Source organism: Ylistrum balloti, unplaced genomic scaffold (genome assembly GCF_031769215.1).
Source record: "Ylistrum balloti isolate Yb309-2 unplaced genomic scaffold, AGI_CSIRO_Ybal_v1 Utg369756, whole genome shotgun sequence".
NCBI classification, from domain to species: Eukaryota; Metazoa; Mollusca; class Bivalvia; order Pectinida; family Pectinidae; genus Ylistrum; species Ylistrum balloti.
Window position 1 is genome coordinate 80,846 of NW_026781957.1, and position 25,428 is coordinate 106,273.

The 25,428-nt window shown below is 35.4% G+C and overlaps 2 protein-coding genes across 2 annotated transcripts; both read left to right on the forward strand.

The window, feature by feature from the left end:
• Positions 1-2,374: 2,374 nt before the first annotated feature.
• Positions 2,375-4,823, forward strand: LOC132543427 (uncharacterized). Its single transcript, XM_060206929.1, has 4 exons — positions 2,375-2,448; positions 3,361-3,494; positions 3,823-3,920; positions 4,401-4,823. Exons 1-4 carry the CDS (start codon positions 2,375-2,377, stop codon positions 4,818-4,820), a joined length of 726 nt encoding a protein of 241 aa, XP_060062912.1. The 3' UTR covers positions 4,821-4,823.
• A 4,347-nt stretch (positions 4,824-9,170) lies between these two features.
• Positions 9,171-24,816, forward strand: LOC132543456 (uncharacterized). The gene is made up of 3 exons (XM_060206955.1): positions 9,171-9,403; positions 20,825-20,986; positions 21,317-24,816. The coding sequence occupies exons 1-3, from the start codon at positions 9,349-9,351 to the stop codon at positions 21,565-21,567; spliced, it is 468 nt and encodes a 155-aa protein (XP_060062938.1). The 5' UTR covers positions 9,171-9,348; the 3' UTR covers positions 21,568-24,816.
• Positions 24,817-25,428: the final 612 nt, after the last annotated feature.

Below are 25,428 nucleotides of genomic sequence, written 5' to 3' on the forward strand. Positions count from 1 at the left end.
CCGGGACAAACCTAGAGAACATACGGGGCCCATACCGGGACAAACCTAGAGAACATACGGGGGCCCATACCGGGACAAACCTAGAGAACATACGGGGCCCATACCGGGACAAACCTAGAGAACATACGGGGGCCCATACCGGGACAAACCTAGAGAACATACGGGGCCCATACCGGGACAAACCTAGAGAACATACGGGGGCCCATACCGGGACAAACCTAGAGAACATACGGGGCCCATACCGGGACAAACCTAGAGAACATACGGGGGCCCATACGGGAACAAACCTAGTGAACATACGGAGGCATACCTAGTGAACATACTGGGACATACTTAGTGAACATATGGGGACATACCTAGTGAACATACTGGGACATACCTAGTGAACATACTGGGACAGACCAAGGGAACATACTGGGACATACTTAGTGAACATATGGGGACATACCTAGTGAACTTACGGGGACATACCTAGTGAACTTACGGGGACATACCTAGTGAACATACGGGGGCATACCTAGAGAACATACAGAGGCATACCTAGTGAACATACGGGGGCATACCTAGTGAACATACGGAGGCATACCTAGAGAACATACGGGGGCATACCTAGAGAACATACGGGGGCATACCTAGAGAACATATGGGGGCATACCTAGAGAACATATGGGGACATACCTAGTGAACATACTGGGGCATACCTAGATAACATAAGGGGGCATACCTAGAGAATATACAGGGGTCTTTACAGGGGCATACCTAGAGAACATACTGGGGCATACCTAGTGAACATACGGGGGCATACCTAGTGAACATACGGGGACATACTTAGTGAACATACGGGGACATACCTAGTGAACTTACGGAGGCATACCTAGTGAGTGTACGGGGACATACCTAGTGAACATACGGGGACATACCTAGTGAACATACGGGGGCATACCTAGAGAACATACTGGGGCATACCTAGAGAACATACGGGGGCATACCTAGAGAACATATGGGGACATACCTAGAGAACATATGGGGACATACTTAGTGAACATACGGGGACATACCTAGTGAACTTACGGAGGCATACCTAGTGAGTGTACGGGGACATACCTAGTGAACATACCCCGTTTCTAAAAAACATCACTTTTGGGTTTTTTCTGTATTTACAGTTAACCCCATTCATTGGTATATATCAACAAAACACCTAGCATTTTTCTGTAAACCCTCAGTTGTTTCATCTCACCGAACCGTGGTGTCTGCACACATCAGCAAGAATTAATTTATTGTTTGTGATTCAATAGGAGAAATTTCATTTGTTAAAAACATTAATTTCACAGTCATTCATATACAAAGAAAACATTCTCAGGGATAAACTTTCCCCCCGGAACATTTCTACAATTAAAGAAATCAGATAAACTATTATTATAACACAACATTTTACATCATTGTACAAAGACTAAAAATTGTCGACATTTTCCTGTCATGCCCTCTTTGATAAGTCATGAATAATTCTAAAGTTCATAGGTCAAAATAGGTACTTATACTTTGATCAGAAAGCAATACACTTTGTTACAACAATACACTTTGTAATAACAATACAATTTGTAATAACAATACACTTTGTAATAACAATACCATTTGTAATAACAACACCATTTGTTACAACAATACACTTTGTAATAACAATACAATTTGTAATAACAACACACTTTGTAATAACAATACAATTTGTAATAACAACACACTTTGTAATTACAATACTATTTGTAATAACAATACAATTTGTAATAACAATACAATTTGTAATAATACTATTTATTTTCAACAACAATAATATTTGTAATAATACTATTTTATTGTAATAACCATACTACTGACTATAACAACACAATTTGTTATAACAATACAATTTGTATTAACAATATTGCTGGTAATAATAGTACTGTTTGTGATATCAATACGGTTAGTACAGGCATTCAAAAATTAAATTCCATATTTTGTGTTCATTCTGCAGATAGAACGATAAAAGCTCTCCTTTATATATGTGTAGACAATATATCCGCAACTGAATTCAAATCTATAACTTAACATTAAAAAAGTTCCTTGATGCTATTTTCAATAAAAATTTAAATGGCAAGAGTTAAGCTTCTTTCTTATGCAAATTTAACAGAAAAATAGAATTTTAAAATTTTATGTAAAGACAACTTTATTATTACGAATAGTGTGGTGACAAGACTTCGACAAACTCGTGGTGTATGGGTTATTTTATTCGACACCTACATATAACTGGCAAAATTAGACAATCATGTCGTGAAATAATTGTCCTTAGCGTGAGTTATCGCCCCTGTTCTAAATCATGTGACTTAATAGAAAAAAGAAGATGGAGTTACTGGCGGGGTTGCGACGAGATCCTAAAATTTGCACAAAAGACGGCCGACAGGTCAGTAATTACAAGTAAGTTTCGTTTTTATTGTAATCAATGATGTTATTATTTAACAGTTTATCCCTCCCACTGGACTCGGTTGTTAATTCAGCTCCATTCGATTGAAAGTTTACCTTTTTACTCCGATTGGTGCAGTGACTGCCAGTTACATACCCCAGGAAATACTGCCCGGCCTGAAGGAGCGGTTTCCCGTAATAGGTATTGTTTGCGGAACGTCTCTTCTGTGGGACTACTGAGTCCTGACAAGGAAAGATTACCTCAGGCCGACACCCCCACCCCAATGGCCACCCCTAAAAATATATTGAAAATCCTACCTTTACCTGGGTCCAGGGATCTGACATGGGGATCCACGCCCATGTTGCAGTAATTATATATAATACATCTTGTAGAGCACTTTAGACCTAGCCTCGCCTTTCAATACACACATATCTACATGTGGTCGACGCTGGGGTTAGATATTCATTTTTAATTATAATTCATAATAGGCCTACATGTTACATGCCACGGTGTGGGCTAGGGTGTGTGTGTGGAGGGGGATATATATTAAGTATTAGATCTTTCAGATCAGTAGATCAATTAAAAGTTAATAAGTAGTTAACTTCGCTTGATAACAAGCATCAGATCTTGACAGATGTTTAAATTTTAACTCCATGGAAAATTCAATGTGTTAGGTAAATAGTACTGTAGTGAAACTGGACTGGGCAGATCAATTGTGACCAGTTAGCTCAATAAGTTGAGCAATCGGTTTGTAGTTTGGAAGGTCCTGGGTTTGAGCCCGCGGGTCTGGCGGCCCATTTTTTCTGCTCCTGTGTTACAGAACAATACCCCATCCTTTAATATTATAAGATAGCTATTGTTTTAACATGTGTATTCATGTAAGTGATTAAAATAAAGGTGTTACTGATTTCATTTTTTTCCTTAAGTGAACTTGGTAAAGGTGAGAAGGCAACAAGTTCAAGATCTGGAACATCTGGAATAAAGACAAAGTCCAGTGATATCTACTATCCAGTGACGATATTACAGCAAAATGACCAACGAAGTAGAGTCCACTATATAGGTAATCATAATGACATAAATCTGAAACAATTTTGAACTAGTGCTCTAGTAACAGAGTAAAAGTGTCCTTCCATGTGTATATTTGTTATCAGAAAAATAATTTATATAAATATATTTATAAATCAGGATTTGATTATTTCTGTAATTTTATTTGGAATAGATACTTCAATTTTACACATAGATTGTCCAGTGGTAGTCTCTCTCATAGTACTTGATTTTGATTGTTTTAAATGATTGCTGCTGATATAAACACTTGCACCTGGTATTGATCTATCTCATGTGAGGGGTCAGATACAAAATGTGACTGATATTAATTCTTCTTTTTGTAGGATACTCCCACAAATTTGATGAGTGGTTAGAGCGGGATGCAATTAAGGAGAGCAGAAGTACATGTATGATAAACAGCTTTCTGCTACAGCAGCTGCAGGTACATCTACTGAGGGAGAAGCTATTTTAATGTAATATATAAAAGTGTCTAATTGAGTTGAAAGTATACCAAATTATAGGTTACTGTGACCTACGTTTTGACCTTTGACCTACATAAAAAGGCTTGTCCTGGCTGTATCTCCTATATATTATAGTAAATGTCACTGGAACTTCATACTTGTCTTCGGTTATGAGTTCACCTTGCCAAGCTCATGCGTCACCTGTCAGAAGTAGGTCACTGTGAGCTCCTTTTGATGTTTGACCTACATTAAACAAATTCATTATATGCATATAAATTCATGCTCGTTGGAGGACTGTAATTTGTCAATTTTTTTTTTATTATTATTTGATTTTTACAATACTTAAAATTTGGAGAATATTATGGAGAGTCTTACACGGTGATTCTGAATAACCTTGGGTACATGGTACTTTTTCTTTTGAATCACAAATAGATAAATATTTCTTTTTTCCCCATTCACAGATCCAAATTAAAGACCAGCTGTGCTCATGTGGAAAGAAAGACACCCATAAAGTTATAAGGATCCCTATCAACGAGCAAAGTCTAGAGGATGTTGGGATGTTAATATCAAAGGCAGTATTACACAAAGTGACCCATGGAAAGCATGTTTACTGCATCAGAAATAGACATGCTTTGGAAAAGTTCCTTGGGGTTAGTTGGGACTTCAGGATTATAAATCAGCAAGGTGACAATTTCTATGTCATCACAGACACAGTGAGGTTTTGGGTCCATGAAAGAAAGCCGATGAAAGAATACATTTTGTATCCAGATTATGCAGAGGAAACCTACTTAAACAGAGGAATGACATTCTGTTTTGCTTTTGTTGTGAGCCCTGGAAACAAAGTTTTGTGGCCAGACTTGTTAAATGCTGATAAGTTATAGACATACCAGTCATTCTCTAGAGGTTTTTTTTTAGTTCAGACTTTTAAGTTTGAATTACAATAAGGATTAAATCCTTCACCATATACAAAAGATATGCTTATTCCAAAAAAAGTTCTTTTTAAAGTATTGAAAAGTGGAGAATTTTGGGGGAAATCTTTAGGAAAATGTATGGAAAGATATCAGGAAATGTTGGAAGATGAAATGAATATTTCATTTATAGCAAATAACAAGCAAAGACATCTTTTGAAAGTTGAACTTGATAGATTAAGGAACACAAGTATTCAGAAACACAAGAAGGGTGGAAGGCAGCACCAAGAGTTCATTAAGAAATTGGAAAATGCAATGTACCATTGGAATGTTGGGTTAGATAGACATAAAATACAAGCAAAATTGGAACAAAAAACAATTGAGAATGATAAAATTTTGTTAGAGAAAAGTAAGCTTGAAAACACAATTTCATATTTATCCACAGAAAATGAGAAGCTTATTGAAAAATTGAAAAAGCAGTCAGAGTCTGAAAAGAGCAATTTAACATCAACTCCAAGAGTAGGTTTGAAGAGAAAATTAAGCGATTGTACACCATCATACAAAAGTAAAGTTAGAAAATTTGAATCCCAAAAGTGTAAAACCTCTCTGTCATTTCTCAAAGAGTTTAATTGCCAACCCATATCTGTGAATGTAATGCGGGACAACGGTAGACCTAATGTCATAACACTAGTAGATTCTGACAAATCAGTAAAAGATGACACTACCTCTTTATCTGTTGATGAGATTGAGGAACTAAACATGCTCATATATGTTCTTGATTCTTTTAACATTTCAAGAAATGCTTATCATGAAATAAGCATGTTGTACCATTCCCTACCTCGTAGTTATAAGCTTTCCCAGTATATATCACATCTAAACTCTGGGTTTGATATAAGAGATACACCAGATGGGTCAGGTGTACAACAGTCTCTGAAGGTCAGACTTGAAGCCGTTATCAGTGACATTGTTTCAGACAATCCTGAATTTGCCCCTGAAAATGTGCTGAAAATAAAAATATCTGGAGATGGAACTCGCGTTGGAAAACATATGAACTTTGTCAATTTTACATTTACTGTAATGAATGATTCAAAGTGTGTATCAGTTCAAGGAAATTATCCCTTGGCAATAGTAAAAACTAAAGAGGCATATGATGAGCTAAGACATGCATTGACAGATCTGAGAAATGAGGTCAGAGATCTTCAAGGTTTAAAGCTGGATATTGGAGAAAGATCTTTTCATGTGAAAATATATCTTGGAGGAGATTATAAATTTCTTTTAATGGCATTGGGAATGTCTTCCATCCAAGCCAACTACAATTGTATTTACTGCAATTGTTCAAGAAATGAGCGCTGTGATTTGAGCAAATGTTGGTCTTTAACTGACAAGGAAAAGGGTGCTAGGGTAGAATATACATGTCAATTTGTATCTCAAGGAAAGCAGCATAAAAGGTCACGGGTCAAACCACGGCAATCATTTTCAGTTGTCAATCCCCCGCTTTTCCCAGAAATACCTCTTTGTGATGTTGTTGTTGACATACTTCATCTTTTTTTGAGAATTATGGATAAGCTTTTGGCATTGCTGATCACTGAGTTAAGAACTGTAGACAATATTTCATCCCAAAGAAGTTTAAACGCAGGTGTACTTGATAAAACAAAGTTGAAATGCATACCACAATTTGAAAATGTACTACAAAATATCGGAGTTAAGTTTGTGTTTTTTATCAATAAAAACAAAGAGTTTGAGTATACAGATTTACAGGGTCCAGATAAAGAAATTGTCTTAGGCAAGTTACAAATCAAAGACCTTGGATTGAGTGAAGAAAGATCTTCTCAGATTCAGGAGGTTTGGAATCAATTCAGTGTTATTAACACCATGCTCAAGTCTAGGTGTGATGTGAATGAACTTGTGGAAAAAGTTGATGCTTGGTGTTCTTTGTTTGTGTTGGCTTACCAGTGCAGGGACATTACACCATACATTCACTTACTCAGGTACCACGTCCCAGAGCTCATAGAGATGCATGGAGGAATATCACAGTTTACCCAGCAGGGTTTAGAGAAAGCCAATGATGTTGTCACAAAACAATATTTCCGTAGTTCAAACCATAAAGGTAATGCAGCATTGAAACAAATAATGGAAAAGCAAAACAGAATATTTGAACTAGAAAAACACAAAAGACTGAAAGTTAAATCCTATACATGTAGCATATGTGGTTCTGCACATAGGAAAACTAAATGCCCTAACAAAGAGAATGTTTTGCAGTAATGAGTACATTCATTCTGAAATGAACTATAATATGAGAGCCTGATTTCATTCATCAAAAATTTAGATTCTATTGTATAAGAGACATTTAATGTTCAATTCAATTTGTTGTAACTATTTAGAAAAAAAACTGCAGGAGTTTGGATACAAATATAAGTCATTCTTTGGATGATCGTCGGTTCTTCATTTATTTGTTTTCTTTATCGTATTACTGTAAAAAAACTTTCCAACATTTACCTTAAATATCAAAAGTTTCTTTCAAATTGATTAATTTCGAATTAATAAGTTTTTTTCTAACCATGGTACCAATATAACTTCTAGAGCATGTGTTAAGCTCATCAGTTGAATTAATGAATTTGATTGATTCATGCCATGTATACAAATGTGCATGTATATGTATTTCAATACGATTGCTATTACACATATACTAAAGTTCCGTCAATTCCCTATTTACTATAAATGCAGTGACAAGAAACCAAAAAGTGTGATAATTTTTTTATATAAATTGCTCATGTAAATTTCATTTAATCATTGTCAAGGCAGACATGTATTTTTATGTTTGTTAAATAAAATATATAAATATTTGAGCGAAGTTTGTTACTTTATCATCTCGTTTTGTTAGCTACATTGTATAACCAAGAGGAATTCTGTATGCTTGTGACCCTACATTATAAGGTAGAATCTTGAGGCATTCCGAATTGATTATAACTCAGAAAAAATTGGGCTTAATTTATGTCGACACCGGCAGTATTGGGCATCGCAATGAATATTAAAAAGACGGTATTTATTTTCATTTGCCATAGGAAAGAGCATTGCCGACAGCTTTGCATATAATTAACCTTATTTCCCACCAATGTTCAAGCAAATTGGTCGACCAACCTAAGCAGTGCCCATAGATTCCTGGAGTTGTTCATAAAAGTTGCTACAAAATGGCGCTTGGATTCTGCCTGAATATGATGGAAAATGTTCATTTGACGAATGATTCTCGTCATTAAGCACGTCAATAGTAATATCTTAACCATCAGTGCAACATGATTAAGAAATTAACAAATGTTCAAACTTGTACAACATGGATCCATTCGGCAATATACACAAAATTGTGAAAATGTAAGTCCGCGGTCGATAAACTCGTACGTTGACAAAGGACAAGGGACATCACTCTAATTTTTGAAATTTAGTACAAATATTTCACAGTATGCTTTATGCTCTTTCCAAGCGTTTTTGGCCCCAACACTTGTATCCGTAATCTTTTCTGTCGAGGTATCGTTTAGGTAAACATTTACGAAATCAATTTGTACACAGAAATTCATTAATTTCAAACCATTTTCGAGTTATTTGTAGATTGTTAAAACGGTAGAATAAATAAATTAAAAGTTCTACACTTATCAAGGCTTATATAATGCCGAAGCTTTTTGACTGTTGATCCGTGCTGATATTTCTAATTACTAACCATTGATCTGAATACTGTGTGGGAGTTTTTTTCTCAGGAGTCCCGGATCCTTAAATAGAACTACTTTTCATTCTCTTGCGTATCGATAGATGAGTAGTGATCTGGACCGATTTTCATCCGGATCCGATTCTATGGCTACTGTATCTAGTAATCCGAATTCATAGATTTTTGACTTATCCGGATTCAGCGTGGGTATGTAACTTTTGATGTGTTAACTACTCGGCTATTTATCGGGATATGATGCGGGCACCTGTCTGTCTTTGTGTTTCTTTGTCTCTTTGTTTATTGTACTGAATATCCTTGGTGACGTGGAAGTGTTGCCCATTATGTAGACTTTTGCCGTGCTGATCTTTGGTCACTAACGGGAGATGTGTTTAAAACGCTTAAGTATGCGTTAGATGTAAGGACGACGAAGTACTCTTACAAAACGGAAATATTGACGTGTATGATAAGCTATATATACATTTATGTATGTGTGGCAGAGAGACCTTTGAAGCTTGATATAAAAAATATTTCACTGTGCATGTTACCCAGCGAGGATCCTGGTTTGAATACGACCTACTGACCTGTACAACAATACGGCAGCGTGAAGGTGAGAGAAGACAATGCACGTGCTATGTCCGTAAGACTAAGCGGAAACCGGAACATGACTGGGTGTATTGTGTGTATATGGATTCAGGACGCTGAGTTGTTTACATCCATTGTATAACCTTCATTTGATACATCAACATCCTTAACTAGGACGACGATAGAAGTCATCGTATCAAAGGGGAAAGGATCCATTTATCAACGATGACGATGAATACTATCATCGTGTGTTTCATCGCCGTTCTCCTCATCAACCGAGGTAAACCATTTAGTAACACTCTTAGTTCTGTAGATGTCGATGATTGATGCTTTATTTGTCTGTTTGTACTAATGCACTCATATCTGAAAATGAATACACAGTTTTCAAATTATCGAGTGGAGTTTCGTATTAAACAGATTGCTGGTGAATGATATTTGCAAATTCATCGTTTTAATAAAACAGATAAAATATGATAAAAACAAAATGACTGAACAAAAATGAGGAATTGTTGAATTAGAGTAAAAACTGACATTTGTCCTAGAACGACGAAACAGCTGTATGATGTAGCATCACTGACAATTGTCCTAGAAAGACGAAACAGCTGTATGATGTAGCATCACTGACATTTGTCCTAGAAAGACGAAACAGCTGTATGATGTAGCATCACTGACAAGTCCTACCTAGATGGACGAACCAGTTGTATGATGTAGTATCACTGACAAGTCCTACCTAGAAGGACGGACAGCTGTATGATGTAGCATCACTGACAAGTCCTACCTAGAAGGACGAAACAGCTGTATGATGTAGCATCACTGTCAAGTCCTACCTAGAAGGACGAAACACTGCATGATGAATCACTGACGAGTCCTAGGAGGACGAACAGCTGTTTGGTGAAGCATCACAGACAAGTCCTACCTAGAAGGACGAACAGCTATATAGTGTAACATCACTGACGAGTCCTAGAAGGACGAACAGCTGTATGATGTAGCATCACTGACGAGTCCTAGAAGGACGAACAGCTGTAAGATGTAGCATCACTGACGAGTTCTAGATGGACGAACAGCTGTATGATGTAGCATCACTGACGAGTCCTAGAAGGACGAACAGCTGTATGATGTAGGATCACTGACGAGTCCTAGAAGGACGAACAGCTGTATGATGTAGCATCACTGACGAGTCCTAGAAGGACGAAACAGCTGTATGATGTAGCACCACTGACGAGTCCTAGAAGGACGAAACAGCTGTATGATGTAACATCACTGACGAGTCTTAGAAGAACAAAATTGGTGTATGATGTAACATCACTGACGAGTCCTAGAACGACGAACAGCTGTATGATGTAGGATCACTGACGAGTCCTAGAAGGACGAAACAGCCGTATGATGTAGCATCACTGACGAGTCCTAGAAGGACGAAACAGCTGTATGATGTAACATCACTGACGAGTCCTAGAAGGACGAAACAGCTGTATGATACACATTAATTAATTATTTTCTGGCTTTAGTATGATTAATTCTCAAATTTGTAATAAAAGGTCCTATTCATCTGTGTGTCCTTTTGAAGATGTTTGGATGTTACTGAAAATGCACCATGTTGTGCCACGTTACCATAAATATCCTCCTTAGTCCCATAGAGGCTGATTATGATTCTCTTGTGCAGTGTTTAGCGATTTGTAAAGATATTTGGTTTGAAATAGACTCATTATATGTTATGTTTTACTTCAATACTGACTTTGTAATTGTTTAATGTATTTATCGTCTTACCTCACCTTCTCACTTCGATCTCCATATCTTCTACCCGGCAACTTAAGCTGATATTTTGACAAGCCTTCACCGACTTAAACTTATGTGAATGATTATTTATATAACAATGGCCGATATTGCTGTCATCCGCCACTAATAGTGTTATCGTACATGTTTTTTTTTTTATTTAACAACTCTATCAGAGTGGACGGATTATTTCTAAAATTAGTTTTTAACGGAGATAAAAACTTTTCTAATAAATGATTTTTCATTCATGCACAAGTTGAACATAATGATAAGTAGGAAACAGAACTTATCACTAAACACGTGATTTGAAATATTTATATGGAAAGCTATCGCATTGACCTGTTCGTAAATTTAGGAACCACTCCTCAAAATCAACGAACGTCACGCCAGTGGATTTAGGAAATCAACACTGAAAAACGCTACGAGTGATGTACATTATAAATATATTTTGTATTTGTACGTAGATTTTAAAAGACGATGATAAAGAATAACAGATATTATTCTTCTATAACGGTCAGTATGTAAGATATTGATAGCAAGAATTTAAAGCACCAGATTGGTATCCAACAAATACAAAAATGTATGTTGTTTACGTAAGAATCGTCCAGGAACTCTCCACTTCTAAGCCCATGTTAAAGTAACGAATCCGAAATGAATAAACTTATTCTGCTTATTATCAAACGATATTATATAAAACCAAACACATCATCTCATTAGTAAAAATAATAGCACAAACACAATATTTAAAGACACAACTAATGTAACTATATGTTGCGACATCACAATTTAAACTTAGGAACCTAGTCGAAACACCGCGACGTCATTTCACCTCTCCGATAACGAAGGCAGACGCCTCTAAGAAGTGTGAACAGCTTTTGTAAACACATATGTAATTGTAATTTGAAATTGACAAAACATCGAGACAGAACCTAAGCAGCATCGAACTAATCAAGCCTATTTATCAGTGGAATAGACGAGACGATTTCCCGGAAACTTTTGTAAAATCTTCATCAACTTCATCTCTCGAAATTCGGTCTTGTAAGTGTATCCGCCGGCCTTGAAATCTCTCGCGGAAAGTTAATTTTAAAATCACTGCCTCCCCAGCGTAAGGTGTTTTCATGTGACATTTTACTCCATGGCTTGCTACCAGTATCATGGTTTTATAATAGCTGTCAACAGATGAGAGATGACCACACAGTGATTCGAGAGAAGCAGGTTGATGAAGAATATGAAAAAGGGATATGGTATTGGCTATGATATCCTGAAAACATATTCCATGTCAGGCATGTAATTAGTCGTTTTCATTGCCGGCTTGACTAAGGCTTACATGGCGTGTGTCGTCAATGAAGCAGAATACGCTTACATTTTTGGAACATCTGGTCTTATTCTCCTTGAGACTCCGTGTCAGTTTTTTTTGTTTAAATTTTGCCCTTGTTTTATCGACTTTGAGTTCGAATTATGATTCTGTTGACATGATTGCATTTTCTTGTTTTTTAAGATGTACATATTTGTTGGCTACTGAAACAAAACAAGGTAAAATACATTCTTTTGTATAATATTCTATAATATAATAACGGAGTGACCGGCTTACACATTAATTTTACAAATTATGTGTTATAACACTATGTTCAAGCGTTTCTAAGAAGAGTGACATAGATGCTGAGTAATTCACTACACAACAATTGAAGAAGGAAGTGTTGAGGAATGTTAGGATGTAATTTTCTACAAATTTCCACCTAAAACAAATTTCTATGAAAATTGTGACCTATGTATAGTGTAGTTATTTCTGGGAAATATTGATGCGTACATTTTAAGTGTTAATCAATTTTCCAATGTTTATCGTTATGAAGATTCAGATCAAGTGAAATAAATTTACTGTCGTCATAGTAATCTCATTGAGAAATATTTAATTTCTTTGTGATATATCAAGCTGGGCGTGTTTGATGTTGAATATATCTCAGAATCGATTTCTGTAAAACACTGTTTATCCAGATTTGATAACTCTGTGTGTGTGTGTGTGTGTGTGTTTTTTTTTTTTTTTTTTGTCTTTTGTAACTTATCATTTTATTCAAAACAATGAACTAATACAAAAAGGAATACATTGTGTGACAATATGCACTTCCACACATACGCCTTTGTACATAGATGATATAATGATAATATACATATCTCCAATTTTAAAACAGAATCACATCAGTATCTCCATTATCAATGCTATATCTATAGATATGTAAATACAAACACATCAGACATACACACATATATTATACATAGACATGCATTCTGCATGCACACACACACCCTAGCACACAAACCCTCACACACACACACCCTCACACATCCACCATCACACGCGCCCAAAAAAGTACTATTTTTATCCCAATTAATCATTAATGTGGTTTTGACTGTGTACAGGACTGTGTTAGTGAAGTAGGTGATTTATTTTACCGGAAACTGTACTTAAAAGGACTTGGAGTCAGATATGAATTTGTGTAACAGATAATTTGAATTACATCTTAAAAAGACTATCCCATTTATTCCATTCATTTTCAAATTTAACCTTTGCTATATCATCCTTATCATTAGCAACGTATTTTTGAACTGTATAAGTGTCCTTGATTATGTTTATTTGAACATTTATATTTTTATAACTATGAAGACATTTTGTTTTGTATGTAGATTGCTTTATTATAGAAAAAAGGACACAAAAACCTGTGGTCACGGCTTTATTGGAAAGTGCCGACCCGTCAATTGGTTGGCGTGTTTACTACCCACAAACAATACATAATCAGAAAATTCCATCAAAATGAATCAGGATTCCAAACATTAAAATATACAGTATAAACAAGTCCGTTAAATCAAGAAATCAGATTTTGCAAATTCGATAAATTTATAAAGATAAATATGCAGCCATTTACACTATTACTTAACCGAATTTACACAGAATTATAATTCCAAAAACTCTTTATCTGTATTGAAACATCCCCGACTAGACTGTTGCTGCCTGGGAATTAGCACCTGCATAAGAACGAGTACGGGCCCTCCTTGATCTCGGACCATGCCTTTTGCCGTAGGCATGCTAAGTCTTTCTGAAACTCGAAACTCAACATTTAGGTCTGATTGATAGATTAAACAAACACAGCAAATAGCATCAATGATCACTCTCACTTTGCCACACACTCATTTAATCCTAAATAGAAAATCTCCAACTGTTTATTCCGACCAGTACAATTTCACTGATACTTTATCACTGAATAACATAGATTAACAGTAAACTGTTGAACTGTTGTTAACAGTTACAAAGCACTGTACAGGAACCAGATACCGCCACCATTTCCTTCCTACATAGGTATCGTCACTAACTCGATATATTAATGACCTCATGATATATTACAAAATATTCAAATGGTTCCGACATCAAATTACAATAATTTATATAACCCAAAGCTATTTGATGGCGTAAACTTCACCTTCAAGATAGAAAGTTTTCTAAACAGCGACATTATTGTTTAGTTAACTAACTCGGCTCTAAAGTCGCTCACATCAAGCCACATGGTTTTTACCAACTTTCGTTAAAATCGCGAATTTTCTCATTCGATAACTTACAGCCGACTATAAAACACAGCTTTTACCTTATAAGGTACCATTATCAGTTGAAATAAATTTAAATTTGGATCAATAACACAACACCATACCAACAGTATGCATTTAATTCCGCTTGATAAGATTGTATCTGTTGACTGTCTCTTGTCTTGACGAAAAAACAAACAAATCTTACTACTTAAAACAAACAATTCACACCGATAAAACGTTCCTGTTCCTTCAATAAATTGATTTATCTGTTAAACTATAAATCGTGTTTATCGAAATAACTTCATTACCGACTCGGTTGCAAGGTAGGTATTTACCATAAACAATCCAAATACAAAAAAACTTTCTTGTTGAACGAGGAATGGATATACAGAATATCTTAAAGTGTTTCAAAACATTGTAACAAATTTTGCGCTTCTTAGCATTCCCATAGTATATGGTAACTGTTTCGCGTTCAGAGTTACAAAGTGTATAGACAGGGGAGATAACTGTTCTAATTTTAAGCAAAAAGGAATTAGAAGTTAGTATGTGGTGAACAAAACTGTAATGGAACCATTTAAGTTTTGTATAAGTGGAGACAAGAAATCACATTTTATAATATTTCCCCCCATGTTTGTTTGTTTAATAACTGGTTCAAATATTAAGACTTAATGCAGAACGTTATATTTCTGTATTAAAACTGCCGACCACTGGTTGGTACGTTATATTTCTGTATTAAAACTGCCGACCACTAGTTGGTACGTTATATTTCTGTATTAAAACTGCCGACCACTGGTTGGTACGTTATATTTCTGTATTAAAACTGCCGACCACTGGTTGGTACGTTATATTTCTGTATTAAAACTGCCGACCACTAGTTGGTACGTTATATTTCTGTATTAAAACTGCCGACCACTAGTTGGTACGTTATATTTCTGTATTAAAACTGCCGACCACTAGTTGGTACGTTATATTTCTGTATTAAAACTGCCGACCACTAGTTGGTACGTTATATTTCTGTATTAAAACTGCCGACCACTAGTTGGTACGTTATATTTCTGTATTTAAACTGCAGATCACTAGTTGGTACGTTATATATTGCCGACCACTAGTTGGTACGTTATCTAAAACTGCCGACCACTATGGTACGTTATATTTCTGTAACTAGTTGGTACGTTATATTTCTGTATTAAAACTGCCGACCACTAGTTGGTACGTTATATTTCTGTATTAAAACTGCCGACCACTAGTTGGTACGTTATATTTCTGTATTAAAACTGCGGACTGGTTTGCACGTTATTACATATTGAAGGTCTTTGCCATGTTGTTTAAGTTCATACACATGTACAAGAAATCGACTTTCTTTTTAATAGCCTTACATCATTGTATAGTCTTAAAAGGACGTTTTAATGTACAAATTGTACCACAGTGGTGTCCCTCTCTTTTCTTGTGGAAAATAACCATTCTCGTTCAGCGGTTTTAATTGAGTTGACGAGATAAAGGCATGTTCCATTTTCTCACTTTTCAAACCCCACCACTGTTGCATCTAATTTCAGAGTTGTATTGAAATGTCGTTGTGGGCTACTTGTACGAACTCTTTATAAAAAGCTAGATACAACTTAGTTGGTCTAATGAATTTGTAAATGCAGTCAATCACTTCTTTATAGATTGTGTCAAGATTTCTAAATATATTTATGCACCTTGAAGTCGTGTTAGGACAACACAGACGTAAGGTAGCCGCTGTTTGTCAGTATGCGGGTGTATTCACGGTACATAATTCATTCTTCCGGTTATTAATAATCTGTTGTATCACTGTTCAGGTCTCTATATTTCTCTCATCATGACGACCTACTTACGACCAATGAATGTCACGACATCTTTAAACACACTCTCACCACACAAAGGTTTTTATGGTTTCTGACATGATTACCGGTGTTGTATGGGATGTCGGTCGGAAGGGCGACTTGACCATACACTTGACTTTGTGTCACTGTACGGAAAGTGCGCAGTTAATTACTTTGTCAACAACAACAACATATAAACAATTAACTGCACTCATTGACTTTGAGAAAAATCGAAGTCAATCTTTATGTGTAATATCATAAGACATTTTATACCTTACGTACGGCAATGTATTTCGGAACGCATAAACGAACATTCGTGCCAACAAGAGAAAATATTGACACGCTTCAATCTTATTTCGCTATTGCTGTAAAATAAATAAAATTTTACTTTAGTTTAGAAAACCCGTAACATTTATTTATCTAACCACAAATGCAACACGTTATTATACTATGGTCAGGCATCACCAGGCCACTCAAGCGTATCCGCGAGATTGACTCTTTAGTAATATTTTGTCCCGTTTTGTTTCATCAATACTGCGTTTGGTTTTGCTAATATGTTTGATACATTTTCCTTTTCTAGCCCGGAAATCCCCCCCAAAGAGACGAAATACAAATGAAGAATAGTTCAGTAATACAGATTAGCGGTTCAAACTTACAATTATAAAATATACAAAGGAGGCTTTCTTATATCTGATTCCTTTTTTGTGTAAGAATGGTTAGTTTTCCTGACGATCCTGTATCCAAACCTTCGTAAATCCTCAAAATGCCATTTCGGTTCTGGCTTAATTGTCTCCATGATACTGTACCCTTCGGAAGCGAAATCCAAAGAATGCGAAAACGCTCTTTACAACTGTTGAACATGTATTCCTGCAAAGACGCCTCCACGTTTTATTTTCTACGTCATTCTATTCCTTATTCAAGAAACACACTGTTCTTCATTGTTGCAGGAACGGTGATGCAAAGATATGAGCGTGAATTGTGTGCCTTAATACTTCATAAAAATACTTGACTAAGGCAAAAATCCTATTTATTAATGTATGGCATTTAAGTTTTTATTTTGTTTATAATTGGGAAATATCTGCTATAGAACTATTGTATAACTCACTAATTAGGACTGTTTTATAAGCGTGTGACCAAGGCATATAGGAGGTCGATACAATGTATGGTACTTTTTCAGAGTTTGTTGTGCGATATTTCATCATACTCTGTAGTATGGGATGAAATGCTATTGCAGGCTAACGGTTCTTGTACTGAATTCATTTCTTTCTCAATATTAAAGGGTATGTGTAACATTTTTTCTGCGACTATTTCAGGGTGACAGTGCTATATTTATAACTATGTAACTAAGTTTCAGGGTATTAACTGTAGCAGGGTGAGAGTTAATGTGCTGTTTCTGTGTCACTGTTACAGGGTATGGTTTACAGTGTTGTATTTATTTCTGTGTCACTGTTACAGGGTATGGTTTACAGTGTTATATCTATTTCTGTGTCACTGTTACATAGTATGGTTTACAGCGTTATATTTATTTCAGTCACTTTAACAGGGTATGGTTTACAGGGTATGGTTTACAGCGTTATATTTATTTCAGTCACTTTAACAGGGTATGGTTCACAGGGTATGGTTTACAGTGTTATATTTATTTCTGTGTCACTGTTACAGGGTATGGTTTACAGTGTTATATTTATTTCTGTGTCACTGTTACAGGGTATGGTTTACAGTGTTATATTTATTTCTGTGTCACTGTTACAGGGTATGGTTTACAGTGTTATATTTATTTCTGTGTCACTGTTACAGGGTATGGTTTACAGTGTTATATTTATTTCTGTGTCACTGTTACAGGGTATGGTTTACAGTGTTATATTTATTTCTGTGTCACTGTTACAGGGTATGGTTTACAGTGTTATATTTATTTCTGTGTCACTGTTACAGGGTATGGTTTACAGTGTTATATTTATTTCTGTGTCACTGTTACAGGGTATGGTTTACAGTGTTATATTTATTTCTGTGTCACTGTTACAGGGTATGGTTTACAGTGTTATATTTATTTCTGTGTCACTGTTACAGGGTATGGTTTACAGTGTTATATTTATTTCTGTCACTGTTACAGGGTATGGTTTACAGTGTTATATTTATTTCTGTGTCACTCTGTCACTGTTACAGGGTATGGTTTACAGTCACTGTTGTATGGTTTACAGTGTTATATTTATTTCTGTTACGGTTTACAGTGTTATATTTATTTCTGTCACTGTTACAGGGTATGGTTTACAGTGTTATATTTATTTCTGTGTTACTGTTACAGGGTATGGTTTACAGGGTATGGTTTACAGTGTTATATTTATTTCTGTGTCACTGTTACAGGGTATGGTTTACAGTGTTATATTTATTTCTGTGTCACTGTTACAGGGTATGGTTTACAGTGTTATATTTATTTCTGTGTCACTGTTACAGGGTATGGTTTACAGCGTTATATTTATTTCTGTGTCACTGTTACAGGGTATGGTTTACAGTGTTGGTTTACAGTGTTATATTTATTTCTGTGTCACTGTTACAGGGTTTGGTTTACAGTGTTATATTTATTTCTGTCACTGTTACAGGGTATGGTTTACAGTGTTATATTTATTTCTGTGTCACTGTTACAGGGTATGGTTTACAGTGTTATATTTATTTCTGTGTCACTGTTACAGGGTATGGTTTACAGTGTTATATTTATTTCTGTGTCACTGTTACAGGGTATGGTTTACAGTGTTATATTTATTTCTGTGTCACTGTTACAGGGTATGGTTTACAGTGTTATATTTATTTCTGTGTCACTGTTTATATTTATTTCTGTGTCACTGTTACAGGGTATGGTTTACAGTGTTATATTTATTTCTGTACAGTGTTATATTTATTTCTGTCACTGTTACTGTCAGGGTATGGTTTACAGTGTTATATTTATGGTTTACAGTGTTATATTTATTTCTGTGTCACTGTTACAGGGTATGGTTTACAGTGTTATATTTATTTCTGTGTCACTGTTACAGGGTATGGTTTACAGTGTTATATTTATTTCTGTCACTGTTACAGGGTATGGTTTACAGTGTTATATTTATTTCTGTGTCACTGTTACAGGGTATGGTTTACAGTGTTATATTTATTTCTGTGTCACTGTTACAGGGTATGGTTTACAGTGTTATATTTATTTCTGTCACTGTTACAGGGTATGGTTTACAGTGTTATATTTATTTCTGTCACTGTTACAGGGTATGGTTTACAGTGTTATATTTATTTCTGTCACTGTTACAGGGTATGATTTACAGTGTTATATTTATTTCTGTGTCACTGTTACAGGGTATGGTTTACAGTGTTATATTTATTTCTGTCACTGTTACAGGGCATGGTTTACAGTGTTATATTTATTTCTGTGTCACTGTTACAGGGTATGGTTTACAGTGTTATATTTATTTCTGTCACTGTTACAGGGTATGGTTTACAGTGTTGGTTTACAGTGTTGTATTTATTTCTGTGTCACTGTTACAGGGTTTGGTTTACAGTGTTATATTTATTTCTGTGTCACTGTTACAGGGTATGGTTTACAGTGTTATATTTATTTCTGTCACTGTTACAGGGTATGGTTTACAGTGTTATATTTATTTCTGTGTCACTGTTACAGGGTATGGTATACACCGTTATATTTATTTCTGTGTCACTGTTACAGGGTATGGTTTACAGTGTTATAATTATTTCTGTCACTGTTACAGGGTATGATTTACAGTGTTATATTTATTTCTGTGTCACTGTTACAGGGTATGGTTTACAGTGTTATATTTATTTCTGTCACTGTTACAGGGTATGGTTTACAGTGTTATAATTATTTCTGTCACTGTTACAGGGTATGGTTTACAGTGTTATATTTATTTCTGTGTCACTGTTACAGGGTATGGTTTACAGTGTTATATTTATTTCTGTGTCACTGTTACAGGGTATGGTTTACAGTGTTATATTTATTTCTGTGTCACTGTTACAGGGTATGGTTTACAGTGTTATATTTATTTCTGTCATTGTTACAGGGTATGGTTTACAGTGTTATATTTATTTCTGTCACTGTTACAGGGTATGGTTTACAGGGTATGGTTTACAGTGTTGTATTTATTTCTGTGTCATTGTTACAGGGTATGGTTTACAGTGTTATAATTATTTCTGTGTCACTGTTACAGGGTATGGTTTACAGTGTTATAATTATTTCTGTCACTGTTACAGGGTATGGTTTACAGTGTTATATTTATTTCTGTGTCACTGTTACAGGGTATGGTTTACAGTGTTGTATTTATTTCTGTCACTGTTACAGGGTATGGTTTACAGTGTTATATTTATTTCTGTGTCACTGTTACAGGGTATGGTTTACAGTGTTATATTTATTTCTGTGTCACTGTTACAGGGTATGGTTCACAGGGCATGGTTTACAGTGCTGTATTTATTTCTGTCACTGTTACAGGGTATGGTTTACTGTGCTATTTTTATCTTTTTTACTGTTTCAGGGTATGGTTTACGGTGCTATAAATGTGACAACTTGAATCATCGAAAGATATGTGGTCGGCATGCTCAACTTACTGTTCAAAACGTAGATAATATCGTAAGTTGTAATGGCACGTGCAAAATTGCAGCAAAAAGGGAACGAATAGGTGATAAGGTGTTCGATGGTAAGTTGTTTGCATGTTATACAATAAATTTTGATAAAATATCATGATTGAATATAACCTCCTTTCAATCTCGTAACACGTAATTTCCGTTAACGTTAAATGTTATATGTGAATTCCGCGTTGTAGCACAGTGTACTATACCGGTTAATATGATAACACATTCGCTGTATAACAGAATAGATTACTCTAGGCCTTACACTCTACCTCCTGTTTTTAATGTTATAATGGTTTACATTTAACAGAATGTCTAACGAGTGTTCTGACTTTTTGTGGTATGAAGACAAACATATTCGTTTGAATGTTTAAGACCACGACGTTTGCTTGTTTCAGTGTATATGCGAGACTGTGACCATAATTGGAAATATGAGGCTTGTAATCAGACTGAAAATGCTAAAGTTTGTCATTGTAAAGATCGTGACTTTTGCAATTATCATCTGGAGGATATTCCATTCGAAGATGCCAAGAGTTCCGAAATTAGATCCCCAGAGAATGCGACAGGCAGACTTTTTAGATCCCAACAAACGGTTATAATGAACACTCTTTCTGGATTTGTTGTTTATTTATCATATATCCTTATGTGAGGTGGTAACGGCGATGTGATTCACCGTGTGCTTATCTCGATAAAGACAAAAAAACTTACTGGAATATTCACCATGTGCTTATCTCGATAAAGACAAGAACACTTACTGGAATATTCACCGTGTGCTTACCTCGATAAAGACAAGAACACTTGTTAAGATATTTACCGTGTGTTTACCTCGATAAATACAAGAACAATTATTAAGATATTTACCGTGTGTTTACCTCGATAAAGACAAGAACACTTATTGGGATATTCGCCGTGAAACTTGTCAAAATGTCAAACTCACACACCGATGCTTGTTGGGACTAGGAATAATTTGCAGTAGAGTTGAATAATTTCTTTTATCATGGACGCCCGATAATAGAGAAACCTATATTTAAAAATAAATCAGAGAACATTATTTCAGAAACGCAAGCAACTGTACAAGGAACAACATACGGCTAATCACTGAATCCAAAGGAATAGCGAACAGGAGCGTTACCATGGCCGTCAATGATCCAGAGACTGTTTTATTACCCGGAGGATTGATAATACCATCAACATGAAATGTTGGTTAAATGTTTGATATCATTGAAGTGGTGTTATTGAATTATTTGCTGTGACGTCATACTTTTGTCCTGACAGGAGAATCTTCCCGTCTCCCCCTGAGGTATAACAAGGGAATCTCGGTAAAAGGCTAGATATCGCTTTCCAGGGTAAATAACAGCCTTATGCATTCTAGTATATTTACTGAAAATGACATGCTCCTCTGAAGAAACCTATTGCGATGTTATTGAACAGCACATTTACCCTTCACAGACACGGAAGGTTAATTACGATTGTGGCGCAGTACAAAATTACTTATACAAAGACACCATCTTATCGAATGTTTCACCTATCAATTCATATATGGCTGATTTTTTAAAATAATGTTTACCATCTGTCCTAATTTATTCCAAAATGATTTGTACACTAACGTACCTTTTATTGTATATCTTTACGTATATTTCCTATGTAAATGCAATCTGATCATACCTACAAATATTTATCGACCGTTCCCTACCTCACACATATATATATAACTTTGGAATGAATTTAGTTCGTCCCCTCAATAGCGCTGATCTGAGAAAAGTAATCTGATAACTTACTATCGGGTACACCAATATAATGGGGAATAACTTACTATCGGGTACACCAATCTAATGGGGTATAACTTACTATCGGGTACACCATTCTAATGGGGTATAGCTTACTATTGGGTACACCAATCTAATGGGGTATACCTTACTACTTACTATCGGGTACACCAATCTAATGGGGTATAACTTACTATCGGGTACACCAATGTAATGGGGTATAACTTACTATCGGGTACACCAATCTAATGGGGAATAACTTACTATCGGGTACACTAATGTAATGGGGTATAACTTACTATCGGGTACACCAATGTAATGGGGTATAACTTACTATCGGGTATACCAATCTAATGGGGTATAACTTACTATCGGGTACACCAATGTAATGGGGTATAACTTACTATCGGGTACACCAATGTAATGGGGTATAACTTACTATCGGGTATACCAATCTAATGGGGTATAACTTACTATCGGGTACACCAATGTAATGGGGTATAACTTACTATCGGGTACACCAATGTAATGGGGTATAACTTACTATCGGGTACACCAATGTAATGGGGTATAGCTTACTATCGGGTACACCAATCTAATGGGGTATAGCTTACTATCGGGTACACCAATCTACTGGGGTATACCTTACTACTTACTATCGGGTACACCAATCTAATGGGGTATAACTTACTATCGGGTACACCAATGTAATGGGGTATAACTTACTATCGGGTACACCATTCTAATGGGGTATAACTTACTATCGGGTACACCAATGTAATGGGGTATAACTTACTATCGGGTACACCAATGTAATGGGGTATAACTTACTATCGGGTACACCATTCTAATGGGGTGTAATTGACTATCGGGTACACCAATCTAATGGGGTATAGCTTACTATCGGGTACACCAATGTAATGGGGTATAGCTTACTATCGGGTACACCAATCTAATGGGGTATAGCTTACTATCGGGTATACCAATCTAATGGGGTATAACTTAGTACTTACTATCGTATACACCAATCTAATGGGGTGTAATTGAATATAGGGTACACCAATGTAATGGGGTATAACTTACTATCGGGTACACCAATGTAATGGGGTGTAATTGACTATAGGGAAGTTAAGAAAAACGTACTAGTTCATTATACTTACGATTGTGAAATAGTTCTTTGTAGTTAACATTTAAGGACTGACATAAGACTAACAGGTTAACTCGATAGCTAATGGGTTATATCATTACACATCATAGCTGCTGAGTGTAAGTAAGCGCTCGATGTATTCAACTGTTCAATGCATTGAGTACATGTATGTGTGTTTTTCAAAATTTACTTGTTTCATTTTTTCATTTTTTTAAACATCAGGTCACGAAGACTCGCTGAGAGGGAAAAGTCAGACATCAGTTTTATCTTATAATTTATAATCTGAATTCACATCACAAAGAAAACTTTACTGGTGCAATTGAAATATTTTTGTAGTACTAGGTATGTGTTCGACACCCGATATGTTTACGCCATGATATGTTTATGGTGTTGTCTCTCTATTTAGACGACTCTTACAAGTTTTGCGTATGCATGCTACGACGTCGAGTCACTGCTCATCAAGCGTGTGATATGTTTGTATATACTATCAACCATGTCACGTGGTTTGTGCCTGAAACGTTTAATATGTAGTTTAAGAATTCACGTAATGTTTTATTCTTTTCTTGTTCACATGGTTTTGTATGTGATATCACGTGATGTTATTTGTAACTACTTAAAAGTGTTCATATGATTTTGTATGTGATATCACGTGATCTTATTTGTTACTACTTAAATGTGTTCATATGATTTTGCATGTCACGTCATATGGTGCTATCCATAAATGTGTTAAATAATCAAATATTATTTTGTATGAAATATCACGTGGTGTAATTCGTGCATGGCCACCTTTGGCAGTCAAATGATTTTGTATACAATATCACGTGGTGTTGATTTTGGCATCACGTGATTTTGTATAACAAACAAATACCATTCCTAAAGCACGTGAAGCCCTGCTGTTTCCCGCGATGTTTTGACATATATTAAACTAAGCATCTGGTATTTTATTACAGAATTTTTTTATCCGTAATAAACTCAAGATATCTCGTGCGCTTGTTTGGTTTTCTTACTTTCTTTAAGTTTCATACATCCGAAAGTACCACAGATGTATTGACAGAGTGTCGGAGAATTTTCACAAACAAAATACAAAATGGTTTGTTGAAACAGTATAAAAATTGTAAAAGATTGTTCAGTAATCATCACAAAAGAAGTTACCTTATCGTTGTTGACGGAAATTGTAAAAAACTTTCAAGTAGATACTTCGACATATCTCACACAATTCTGCACGAGTTCGCTCCCTTCCCCCTTGAAATGCCTCCATGTAGCTACATCACTGAAAGAGTGAATCAAAGTACTGAAAATACTGAAAAGCTAAACGTATTAAAAATGTTCACAAATAACCGCTAAGATATATTACTTTCCCCATACTGCTACACTTTGGAATGCAAAAATTACTAAAATAAGAGAACCAGAGGTTATTTTTCTTAATTTTAAGCGATTTTATATCTTCTTTAATTCTTATTTCAAATTTGACGACAATAATGTGAACAAATCAAAATAGGTAAAAAAAATAACAAAATACACACAACCATATATTTATCGCCAACAAGCCAAATGATAAATAGCTCTATGATGAAGTTGACTGAAAAAACCTTTGAAA